At 39.6% G+C, this 12,430-nt stretch overlaps 1 protein-coding gene across 1 annotated transcript; it reads right to left on the bottom strand.

The window, feature by feature from the left end:
* Nucleotides 1–5,097: 5,097 nt before the first annotated feature.
* Nucleotides 5,098–11,727, bottom strand: RFK (riboflavin kinase). Its single transcript, XM_054283420.1, has 4 exons — nucleotides 11,589–11,727; nucleotides 9,835–9,986; nucleotides 8,348–8,450; nucleotides 5,098–7,810 (listed from the first exon to the last, which is right to left on the bottom strand). Exons 1-4 carry the CDS (start codon nucleotides 11,668–11,670, stop codon nucleotides 7,680–7,682), a joined length of 468 nt encoding a protein of 155 aa, XP_054139395.1. The 5' UTR covers nucleotides 11,671–11,727; the 3' UTR covers nucleotides 5,098–7,679.
* Nucleotides 11,728–12,430: the final 703 nt, after the last annotated feature.

The raw sequence follows: 12,430 nt of genomic DNA, 5'->3' as shown, positions 1-12,430 counted from the left end.
TAGATGTTCTTGAAATTGTATTCTTCAGCAGTAGAAAATCTATTCTCAATATAACAAGATAAGAAGCCTATGTTATTGCTATTTATTTTTTTAATATTACAACCATTACCCTAACAGGGCCAAAGCTGATTTTAACTGCAATTCAGCTATGCTTTTGGTTTAGTTCTTCATATTCACAACCAGGGTTAAATTTTTAAAACTGCACAGAAATTAAACAAAATATAAGCCAGTGCAAAGCAGATGAATGCAAAGAAGAAAAATGAGAACTACTATAAATTACATAGACTTTAGAAATCTCTGACAACAGAACGGAGGACATCCAACTGCAGGTAGACACCAGAAAGAGAGGGGTCTTTACTTCAGCTGAGGTTTTGGAGTGAAGTGAAACACATTCCTTAAAACTATATTACTGTCCAATATACCTTCAACTACTCAACTTTTTCAGAGCATGCCAAATGACCAGTGTCTAAAAGGGGAAAAAAACTTTAGAATTTACACAGCAGTGGGGATAGGAGAATGGAAAATGTGAGTACTGCTCAACTCAACAAAATTAAGATCAAACATGTTGCTTTCTTAGACTATTCCTTACATTCTTAGAGGTGACACCAAGAAGGACACTCTGTAAGGATTTGTTCAATAATAGTAATGAAAAAATATGAAGCTAGAAAACAGTCTCTCAAAGTCTGGAGACAGTGTTAATTTCTGCATCTCACAATGATGAGGTCATCAGCAAGTTGCTTTGAGTGTTATGTGTATAAGCAAGCTAAAAATGTTTGTGTGCTAGCACAGCTAGGTACATGTAGAGGCTTGAGTGTGAGTTGGACTACACTCTACCCCAAGGGACATTGAGACAGACTGGGCTGCTGCACATTTTAATCTGCTCTGTACAAAATGGATCTTCAGCAAGAAAGAAAAAAAAAAAAGGCAAATATAGACAGTATGTCAGGGAGAGAAAGAAGTTATCTAAACTTTTAGGACCTTGCCAGTGCAGGAAGCCTTGCAAGACATCCACATCCTTCCACTGAAAACAGCTAAGGAAAGCAGAACAAAATGATCATTCTGCCCAAGAAGGATGAAACTTACAGGAAAATGGAAAAGGCACTTTAAAAAGTCTTTGTTCTTTACTCTGCTAGTGGATTAACTAGTGGTACTACTAATCCATAAAAAATATTTAACTAATACATAGATAAAGCAAAGAGGCTACTTGAAGCTTCCTTCTTAGAAATCATGGAGCACTGGGGTCTCTGCAGCCCCCGGTAGCTGGAGATGAGGCACACCTCTCCATCTGCAATTGGCTGAAGTTCAGAGGGCAGAATGAGTTAGTGGGACAGACAATCCTGAACAGTACTGGCTTTTCATTTTTCCTGGGGTAGTCTGGGATAATTTTGCTAACACCTTGACTATAAAGATTCACTAATCTGGTATTTGCACTATTATCTCTGAAAAGGGTGACCTTGAAATTGGTCAAGATAATGTGCTTCTGTAGCCATTATTTTTCCTCCCCTGACTGGCTGCTGCGCTCAGCTGAAAAGGATTTCAACTCTTCCGAGAGGAGAAATAGAAAGCATAATAAAATGGGGATGAGGTGCTGGGCACTCATGTGCTGGATACTTGCCCTAACTGCAGCCCTTTCTAACAATCCTGATTTCTACCTCAGAAAAATTTGCCAGCAATTCTTCAATCAGACATCCTCACCAACATCCAGGTAAACGTGCTGCACCTGGACCCAGTGACTCAGATGACTGTTTCCAGCCCGAGGGACCTGAATTGCTGCTTTTCCTTCCTGCCCCACTACACCCTCCTGCTCAAGATAGTGTCTTTTGGCTCATCTTGCTCCTTCTGCATTGAGGTGACTCCACTGTAGGGTGACTCCAGAGACGTGCAGTCCGGCTCCTGGATGCTCTTGTTGCTCACAGAAACTGACTTCAAGTTTTGAATGTCCTAATCCACTCTTCTTTTGCCTCTGACATCACCGTGAGAGGCAGACACTTTGTTTGCTTGCCCAAAAAGCTCCCCCCTGCACCACAATTAGCTGTGGTTGCCAGGAGAAACTGGAGCTGACAAGAGCAAATTGGAAAGCTGGGCAATCAGCTCAGAGGAGAGAACAGCCCTGTGAATGTAATTGGTTAAGGCTATGAACTGTTTTTCACACTAAATGTCTGCGTCAACTTATTTCCTTAAACAAAGTTCAAAAGTCAATGAAGCACATCAAATAGAAGTATTAAATGTTTAGTGTAGCTTATAGACCAAGAGTTATATTCCTCCTGAATTCCTTTGCCATTCCCACTCTTCCTTTCAGACTCTCAATTAAGCAGCACGGGCTGTGACAGCTGACATTTAGCTGGTGTCAGCACTTCAGCCTGGGTTTTGTGTCCCACATTTGCCCTGACAGCCTGCATCTTTCTTCTGTTATGTGCATTATATCAAGAACCCTGCCAGGACTCTGGAAATTCTCTGGGATCCCTCTTTAGGGCAGATGATAGAATGATAACAGGGAAAAAGAAAAAAGGTAAAAGTCCATCATAGTCCTTGCAGTTCATGAAGAGCTGTTTCACAAATTTCAAACACAAACAAAATCTGCTTTATAGGTACACAGAGTTTCAAGACAAGGCTCAGCATTCAATTTTTTTAAATACGAACCTTCTACTAGAGATCTCATGTGGTTCTTTGTGAAAACAAACAAAAGTGCTCAGTGTGTATTTGAAGGGAAGTTAGACGACTTCTTGTGTTGTGACATTGTCTTTTTTTCTAGGAAAGAGAGTATTGGGGTGTGTACCTCGTGCATACAGATAAAGTTTACTGGATGAAATGTGCAACTCAGGCTGTTTTGCAGATGAATACAAAGTCCAAGAGACACAAGGATAAGAGGTGACCATTTGGAGGCATTTTCTCCTGTGATTTGTACACTGAACTTTTAACTATTGAACACAATGTGAACAATGGAGAATTTCCTGTAAGGATAGGTTGTCATTTGATATTTCTCTTGTGTCCAGCTAACATGCCACTGTACAGTGAAGAAGGCTGCTGCCCACCCTGCCGTGGTGACTTCAAACTGGCAGACAGCCCAGGTTGCTTTCACTGTAGCAAAAATCCCAAGGTAGGACCTTGCTGAAGAGCAGTACTGGCATTTAAGGGCTTTATGGCTGGCTTTGCTGACATTTAAAAATGAAAAGCAGAAAAAAGCCAAACTGTGAGACTGAGCTGAAGGCACACAACATAATGCCTCTGCACTATCACCAGAATAGGCCGGGCTTACTTAAAGCTGATTTGTCACATGTTGCCTTTCCTCCTATGTTTTTTAAAACTTCCGTGCTTTTCATGAAACAGTTCACTAGAAAGTACCTATTTTAATGGATGGCAATCTGCATCATCATGCCAAAATTACCTCATTGGCTTTGAAACAGCGACAGCATCTTGCACACAGATTTGTGGAATGAAAAAAATGTGATTAAACCAAACGGACACAACTGGGAAAAGCAGGCTCAGGCCACACAACCACTCTTCATTTTTTTCTAAAGTTAAAAACGTTTTGTGTTTCTAGCCTAAGGTTAAAAGTGAGCTGTATTTGTGTCCCTGTTAGCTTCTCTGCTTCTGACTATTCTTAACCTAATAAAAAAAATATATAGCTGCTCTACCAACCCCCTTTTCTTTAGCCTTATACCAACACAGCTATGAGAATACAACTGCAGTATTGGAAGGGTAGGACAGTATCTCCAAAACATCAAAAATGGCACTCTACCCTACTCTACCAGGTCATTTAAAACAAAGACTCCTCCTACTCAACTTCACATAATTTCAGTTTTTAAAACTGCTGTTGCCAGATGAGTGTGTACTATAATACATTCTACCACCAGAGAGGAAAATCCAAACCACTTACTTTCCTACCAGCTGATTTGGCTTTCCTTTTACTTGGAACCACGGATCTGGAGAATAAAGCAAAGCCACAGCTGTTAATAAGAGGCTGCAAATCAATCTGTTTCCTTCTCACATAAGCAACTACTATAAGAACATGAAGTGATTTGGACTGGAAATGAAGATATAACATATATGGGATAGGATGGCAACAGTCCGATATATATTTCAAAATGGGCTTCCAGGGAGAAAGAAGATGTGTGTGAATAGGAGGAAAATCAGTGTTTTGGAGAAATTCTTACTATTGCATGGATTTTCTATGCTGACTTTCTTACAGAACTACTGTGTTCCCCAACGCTGATGGTTTTCATCATAATCTTGTAGTATGTTTCCCAATGGAACTGCATTTATGACGTGACTTCTTCCACCAAGTACCTCCACAGCATTCCTCATTCTATACATCAACCCCTAATTAATCTAATTCCAGTAGTTTAAATAGTGTTTAATCACAAATAGAGAGTTTGAATTTATTGCAAAGTAAAACACAATCCAGAAGTGCACTGGCGAAAAGGACTACTTCTGTCTTCTTTAGGATCTTCTTGAGCTACAGAGAACTGAAAAAAACAGAGAGCATTTACAACAGAAATTTTCCACTTGTCTTTTAAAGTGGTTCAGCACTTTCAAACTATGCCAAAGGGAATAAATAACACTCAGCAGGTAATCTACCTTAAAGGGACAAAACAAAGCAATTTTTTTAGCATTGCTGGATACATAATAATACACAAGAGGATGCTCTTTATAGCCCCTTGCTATGAAGAACAGAGTCTTCACACAAAAGTGTATGGAAGTGCTATTATTTGTTGTCACTATGGTCCGACGGCCAAGACAATAGACTAAGCCTTAAAATTGTTCCTTCACATTTTTGACAATAAACAGTTCTAGAGCTGTTAATCATTTAAGACTTATCTTTACAAATTAATTAATTTTGAGAAGGACTAATTTTTAAGCCATAATTCTTGAGTGGATTTTTTTTGTTAGATACTCCTAAAGACCTCATGATCACCCTGTAACTGACATTATTCTGTGGATTTCATCATTGCCCCTTCAGTAACAAAGAGGAATACAAAATCATGTGAAGATTTAGAAGTTCAAAATAAGGCAGTCACCCCCATAAAGCTCTACCTAAAACGGAAACAACTAACATTGCTAGAAGTGGCAAAGGAAAGGAAATCCAAGACAAGAAGGTTAACTTTATCAATTACAGTTCCTTTAGTAATAGTACAGTGCAACAACATCAACCAAAATACAGCTACTTGTACATAATACAAAAATAAAGTTTATACTGTGCTAGGAATTATGTATTGAGCTTAAAGAGTGATGTATACCATTTTCTCTTAAATAATATGGTCAGGTACACTCAGCCAAATGGATGTACTAACACACGCTCTTTGAAGACAAACACATAAAGAGCAGTTTCTTAGTTCAGTGTATCCATATATCATACCTCAGCTAGGATTTGAGAGCAAGCTAAGCCTTTCAAGTTTTCCCTTTGCTACTGTTCTTTATCCATAGCACATCAGTTCTACAATCAAATGGTGAGTTGAATTTTTGACAGTGGCATTTATTAGCAGATACAGAAAAGTATTATTCAGAACAGCCTAAGGCACCATAGTTTCCACAACAGACCCAAGACATCACTGGCAAAAATCAATTTTAAAGGCAACTATGAGTGCTCAGCTACAGTACCATGATGAACAACAATCTAATGTTGACAACATTCTCTGGTGACTGATGCGGCTTCTGTTTATTCTCTAGAAGGAGTAGTAAAATATATGATTTTAATGTTGCTACAAATCTGAAGAATGCATAAACTCTTAGCAAAAAAATTTTCTCCTTTTATCTCTCCTTTTTAAAATTCCAATCATCAATCTTGCAAGACAATTCTTTTACAGACTTTTTAGAAATAGTTTTCAACACATTATATAGTAAAAAGTCCACTAAATTATTTCTCTTCTCCTTTAAAAGAAAGTATACTGTCCCACGTCCCTCTCTCCCAAATGTATTGTATCTGCCTCTGCTATCAACACCACTGGTGAACAATTCATTTAAGCAAAATCAAATTTTCTCCTGAAGTCCTAAAGAGCAAACATGAACCCTTGATTTCCTCAAGACCTCTTCCCTAATAACAGCCCATGATACTGGCTAGAATTTAAAGCAGTATGAAGTGAAACTATCATCTTGACAGCACCACCTGCCACAAAGACTGAATCAGCTACCTTGCTAAAACTCTTCTAAATTCTAGAGTGAAAAGTAGGATTAGAACAGGACAAGGAGTAAATTCATCAAATTTCACTACAGAAATTGTGCGTTCCATATTGAACATTGTAGCTCAGACAGAGAATCACAGCTGATATTTAAAGAAGTACTTTGAATTTCAGAATATGTCCCATCACATCCATCAGAGGGTGATTCAAAAACTTATGGTTGTGGCAGTCACTATAGCTAATCTGCTTCCATTCACCAAGGGATAGAAAAATTTCTCAGAGGAAAAGAAGACTAGGTATTGAATCGCACATTACATACTTTTTTCAAACTATTTTTCAAATTACTATCAACTCTCATCATACTCCATCCACTAATCCATCACAGAATAGTTAGGGTTGTAAGAGACCTTCAGAGATCATCTAGTCCAACCCCCACTTGTATCCCCATATTTCAGAGTAGGACTGTCTGCAGCTACTTATAAAAAATAATCAATATTCTTTGTAGTGTTGATACATTATCTCATAAATCCCCAAAGGTTTTCATTTGTGTATTTATCTACTTGGTCTGCCAAAACCTTGGCTCTTACCTGCACTTAGTGCAGAGTGTTGATGAGATTTTTCTGTGCCTTACAATAATGCCAACCTTGAAGTCAGACATTTTATTGCCAGTGCAGTAAATAACCTCAAGATTTTCCTATGAAAAATATCAGCAGCACATAAAATGCAAATATGTGTCTCACTACCTATTTTCCTTTAAGATGCAATGAGCAGCAGTCTTGTTATATTGTTTCTGCATCTTTTACATCTGAACCTTAAAGTTTATCAGCTTTCACACTTTTACTCATATTTTGAAATTAAGTGAAACACCTCTTCAGAATTAAACTACACAATCATATGTTATCATATATTCAGTCAAGTGTGAAGAAATAGAATTCAGATTCTAGCAACACAATGAGCAACAGTGATTTCTTCCATCTAAAATAAACTTAAAATAAATAATTTCAATTACAGTAACAGCTTCAACCATAACAGCTGTGTAGCATATAAAAAATCAAGAACTATAGGGAATTAATCTTACTATTGTTATCTATCTAAGCACTGGAATTAGTTCTGAGTCAATCAATACCAACATTTTCTAAGCTAAAACTCAGATCTAAGAATGACACAGAACATTATTATGGAACATTAGGTTAAGAACAGACATTCTTCACTAAATGAGCTAACCACACCTCATGATTACAATTAACTTTGGTCATGTTCTAAATGTGCTCAGATCTCCAAAGACCTGGTAACATTAGGATACATCATACATTGTTTATCTACAACGAGTAGTAAAGCCTTCTAGTTTTTTTGTATGACTAATGATGACTCAACCAAAGAAAACAGAAGTCATCTTGTATGGTTGGTTCTGATCTCAGTCACCTAACAGACATATGACACAAAAGTATCTATGAGAGCAGTGCAAATACAAAAGCTCCATGACGGGAAGAAAATAAGAAAAAAGAAAGAAAGAAATATAGGAAAAAAAAGAAAAAAAAAGAAAAAAGGCTGTATGTAACAATCTCAGCGATTGTTTACTATTTTGCCTTCTGGCAGATGAAAAAAATTATCTTCTTTGAGTTTAAGATGTTCTGGTAGATCTAGCTGTCTTTTTGCTTCTTCAATATCTTCCTGAATTGCCGAAATGAGTGCATCTGAAAAAGGTAAGAACGGGAATATTTAAAAGTTGTTTTGTATTCTGAACACAATAACAAGTGAAAATAAGGCATCACAAAATATCAAACAACGATCACAGAAGTAGAATGTAACTATGAGGTTTGAAAGGCAGAATTCTCTGCTTTTAAAATGTTTTTTTTTAACATGCTAAAGTTGCATTTATACCTGTTACCACCACTATCCTCTTCATTTGTCAAAAGACATATTAGCAGCTCTGTTTCAATACTAACAAAACTGCATTTTAAGAATAAATTAGTACACTTGACTTTCATGACAAGCCCACGATTTTAACATTACTCCCTAGATAAGGGAAATAAAAGTACAGGTTTTTAGTGTGATACATAAGAAGATGTGGGGGTATGTCTTTTTTGGTTTTAAATTAAGAAAACATTTTACCGACATTTTACAGGTTAACCATTAAAACATCTCAGGATGGAAGGAGGTACAGTGAAGACATAGAACTTGCATGAGTAAGGCAAAAAAGAAACTAGTCTGAGGGAGACCTTCATACTGACCTAAGGAATCAAAGTTTTTTTCGGGTCGAATGTATCCAGTTATGACTATACTAAGAATTTCTCCATAAAAGTCTTCTTTGAAGGTGTGGATAATGTGTGTTTCCTAAAGGAAGAGAAGTAAGTGGACAATTACTATGAACTTAAAGAGTTTATTTCTCTCTCTGTAAGCATGTAGGCCTAACATCCAAAATTCAAATTCTGCTTAACAGACAAAAAATAAAAGGGACATTTAGTGTAGCATGTATAATCCAAAATAAAAAGGACAGGGCTTTAGTTTGTATTAGGAAGTAGAATTGCATTCTGCATGGAATTAAAAAAAATTACTTCCTTAAAGAGTAAAAAGTGTTTAAAGAGAAAAGGAATGGAAAAAAAAACCAACAAAACCAAAACAACAAAAACCCCTCTAACCAAACAAAAAGGCCCAACAAACCAATTAAAAAAACCCAAAACCCACACCCCTATACATCAGGAGCAGTGCTTCAAAACTTCTCAGAGTTAAGATTTCCAAGGCAGGAAACGTTAGTGTTTCATCAACAAGTGGATGCATTAAAATAACTATGAAGATTTTGACGGAAGTAGCTGCCTCAAGGAGAGCTTCTACACCTATCCCCTAAGGGAACTGAATGATAAAATGGAAGAGCAAGTCCAGACTAAGACACAGACCTGACACTCAAAACTTTTTTATGCATATCTAAAACAAGCCAACCCATAGCAGAGCTACCAGCAGAGCTATTATTTGGGAAGCTTTTAACTACTTGCTCAAAAAAGTTATCTGCAAAGAAATTTTTAAGTATAGATTTTCCAAAGACAAACACTTAGAAGCAGAAATTCGTGAACAAATAAAATTGTTTTCAGCAAATAAAAGAAAGCTTTGCAAGACTCAGGAAAAGCACCAGCACTTGTCAACAAAACCCCCACAGCTGTTACAGCTCAGGATTTTAACTTCTCCATCCTTACACCCTTATATGCCTTCAAGTATTTATTTGCTACATTAAGCCGCAGCATCTTACATATCCATTTCATCATTTAAGAGAAGAATGAATTAAAAATTCATTACAAATTAAGCTGCCCCAATATCTCCTATATGAAATGCAGATACATTGCAGAGAACAATAGATTATTACTATGTTCCAGCTTATGCCAGGGTCTCATAACCAGTAAATTCAATGTGTTTACCAAGTTCATGCTTAATTTGCTATCAGCAAGTTAAGCTACCATCATTTCAAGTACTATTATATTTTAATTTTGGAAGTAGTTAAGAAATGGTGGAATGGAAGAAAGAAAAACTTTATTTAACTTCCTCTGCATACTCTCTGGTTACAGAGAGCATATTCTTTTCAGAATATAAATATTAAATAGATAACAAATGTATTTCCAATGGTACACAAATTTCTAGATACCATTCATCAATCAAATTCTGTGTATCTTGTTAAAATTAATCCAGTCTTTTATTACAATAAAAATCCCACAAAAAGCAAAATTCTTACCACTGATTTCTTAATATTCTTATAGAAGGGATTCCATCCTATGCTCACAACCATTTTATGCACATCTCCATTTCCAACACAGGCCCATCCATAGTATATACCAGTAGGGATATCAGATGGAAAACTTTCAACTACTTGCTCAGAAAAGTTAGCTGCAAAAATTTTATAAAGTGTAAGTGACTTTGTGTAAATCAAGTATATAACAGGATCTTCAAGTACTTAAAAGCCAAACTCTGCCTACACACTATTTACAAACAACACTGGTGATGATAAGAATAATGAGTAGACCATCAGCAAAGTATAAAACAGCTTCATAAAATTTAGTTACTGTGGCAACACCAGAGTTATTATAACTCCTACACACACACACACACACACACACACACACACACAGTATTGTATAGTTTTCTTTCTCTTCTGCAGTAGTAATTAATAAATATATCCTACATACAGCCAGAACACATTTCATTCTTAGGACAATTACCACAGCTTTACCATGAGGAAAAACGAGAGGGAAAAAGTCAACTTTCTTCTGCACTACAAAATAGCATCTCAGAACAACTTACTAGTAAAATATTTACTGATGAAATAAACAATGTAGAAGCAAATGTAATCATTGTTTAGTCATCTGTCAGTTTTGCACAAGTTCCCTTTCAGAGGCATCTGTGGACTTGAGATTTCCTTTGAAAACTATGTATTTACAGTAAAATAAAATTTCCTTTTGGCTAATTTGAATCTTCTCTCAAAATTACTATCCTACCCCTATTTCCAAGCTGAATAGATCTCTTAATGCAAGATACCAAGCTGATTTGAAAGAATGAACTGTTACCAAATATTTATAAAAGCTCACAGATAGGTACAGCTTTCTTTCCCTGTTCCCTAATACCAACACATCATTTATAAACAACCAGGAGAAAAATGTGAAATGTCCTCAGAAACAGATATGAGAAATCCAGCACTACAAGAGTGGTCTTATAAAGTTTCATGTCTGTCAGATGTAGTGCAACATGACTACTGACTTCAGTGTGTGCTTAAGAACATTCAAAATTTTCTTGTAGTATTCATCTGCCTGCATTTAGACACCTGAAACAGAGATGGGCGATAGGAAAATATATTCTCTGTAGGCCAAGCCCACCTGCTCTGTTTCAAACTCTGCTTTACTCCCCTTAAACTTTCTTCCTTGCAGCGATCCCAATGCCTACTCCCTTTCCTACTCCTATCAGAGATTTATGCGAAGGGATATTTTCCCAGGCTGCCACACACGAGAACGTGACACTCATCTACATCCTGTACATCGCGACGATCACTAGGTGAGAAAAGGAACAAACATTAAGATTCAGGGAAACCTCTTTACAGACTGCGGTGCAGGGAATAACACAAGGGAAGGTGCGAGACTCTAAGCAGTGCAGGACAGGGAGAAGAAAGGCGTCGGGAAAACGCTGGTAGGTAACAAGGCAAGGCCGTTCTCGGAAATCGCAAATCATAACAAAAGCGCAGCCCTGCAGGGCGGCGGGGCGGCCGCCGAGGTCAGGCGAGCTTAGTCACAGCGCTGCCGCACGGCTGCGGGGCAGGAGCACGGCACGGCTCCGCCCGAGGGCCGCGACACAGGCCGGCTGCAGAGCCCCGGCCCAGCACCTGGCCGGCGGCAGCGCTCCCGGGACCCGGCGCGGACCCGCAACCCCACGGCTGGGCCCAGCCCCGCGGACACCCTGCCCGTGCTGTTCCGGGAAGACGTGCCCTCCGCGCCCGCTCACCGGTGGGGATGCCCAGCTCCTTGGAGCCCCTGCCGAAGCCCTTCACCACCTCCCCGCGGCAGAAGTACGGCAGGTGCCTCATGGCCCTGCGCTGAGGCGCCGGCGCCCCGAGCCCGCCGCGCCGCTGCGCCGCTCGCCACCGCCCTCCGCACGGGGCGCTACCAACGACAGGGGAGGAACCGCTCGAGCCGGCGAGTCACACAGCGCTCCGCGGCCCCTGCCCACCCTCCCGAGTGGACGTGCCCGCGCCGCATGCCCAGTGTGCCCTCCCTCGCCGGGGACGGCCGCGGCGGGGCGGACGGTGCCTGCTGAGGGCGGTGAGCTTCGCCGGGCGCAGCCGGGCGCTGTCACTCGTCGGTGACAAAGCGCCGTGCCCTGTGCTGCTGCCCGCGCGGTTCGTCACACTCGACTCTCCGAGGGCAGCTGGGTCTGGCCCGTCCTGCAGTTTCTTCGATGGAAACTGCAGTGACTGCTGCGACTGCTGTGCTCCCGCTGCCACAGCCCGACCCTCTTACCTGAAAGGCTGCAGCTGGCACCCCGCGCCCACGCGTGTGCATAGGGATTGTTGCTCCCTTGGTAGCCCTGGATTTGCCTTTTCGCTCAGAAAACACAAAATGCTTCAGTGCACAGCAGACATTCAGGAAAGCCGCTAGAACAGGTCTTTTTGTGACATGCTCCAGCGAACTGCAGTTCCTTGCTTAAAACAAAAGCAATAATCCAAACAACCAAACCCCAACAGCCAGCTAAACTAAAACCAAACAATTTTTACCCAACCTCTGCTTTTAACCAACATGCTCACATCTCCCCTTCTGCCATTACCATTGCTAGTGCAGGGGTCTCCT

This window comes from Melozone crissalis, unplaced genomic scaffold (genome assembly GCF_028551555.1).
Source record: "Melozone crissalis strain CALT ecotype California unplaced genomic scaffold, PUWL_Pcris_2 ptg000005l_1, whole genome shotgun sequence".
Classification (NCBI taxonomy): domain Eukaryota; kingdom Metazoa; phylum Chordata; class Aves; order Passeriformes; family Passerellidae; genus Melozone; species Melozone crissalis.
This window is presented reverse-complemented; position numbering and strand designations above follow the sequence as displayed.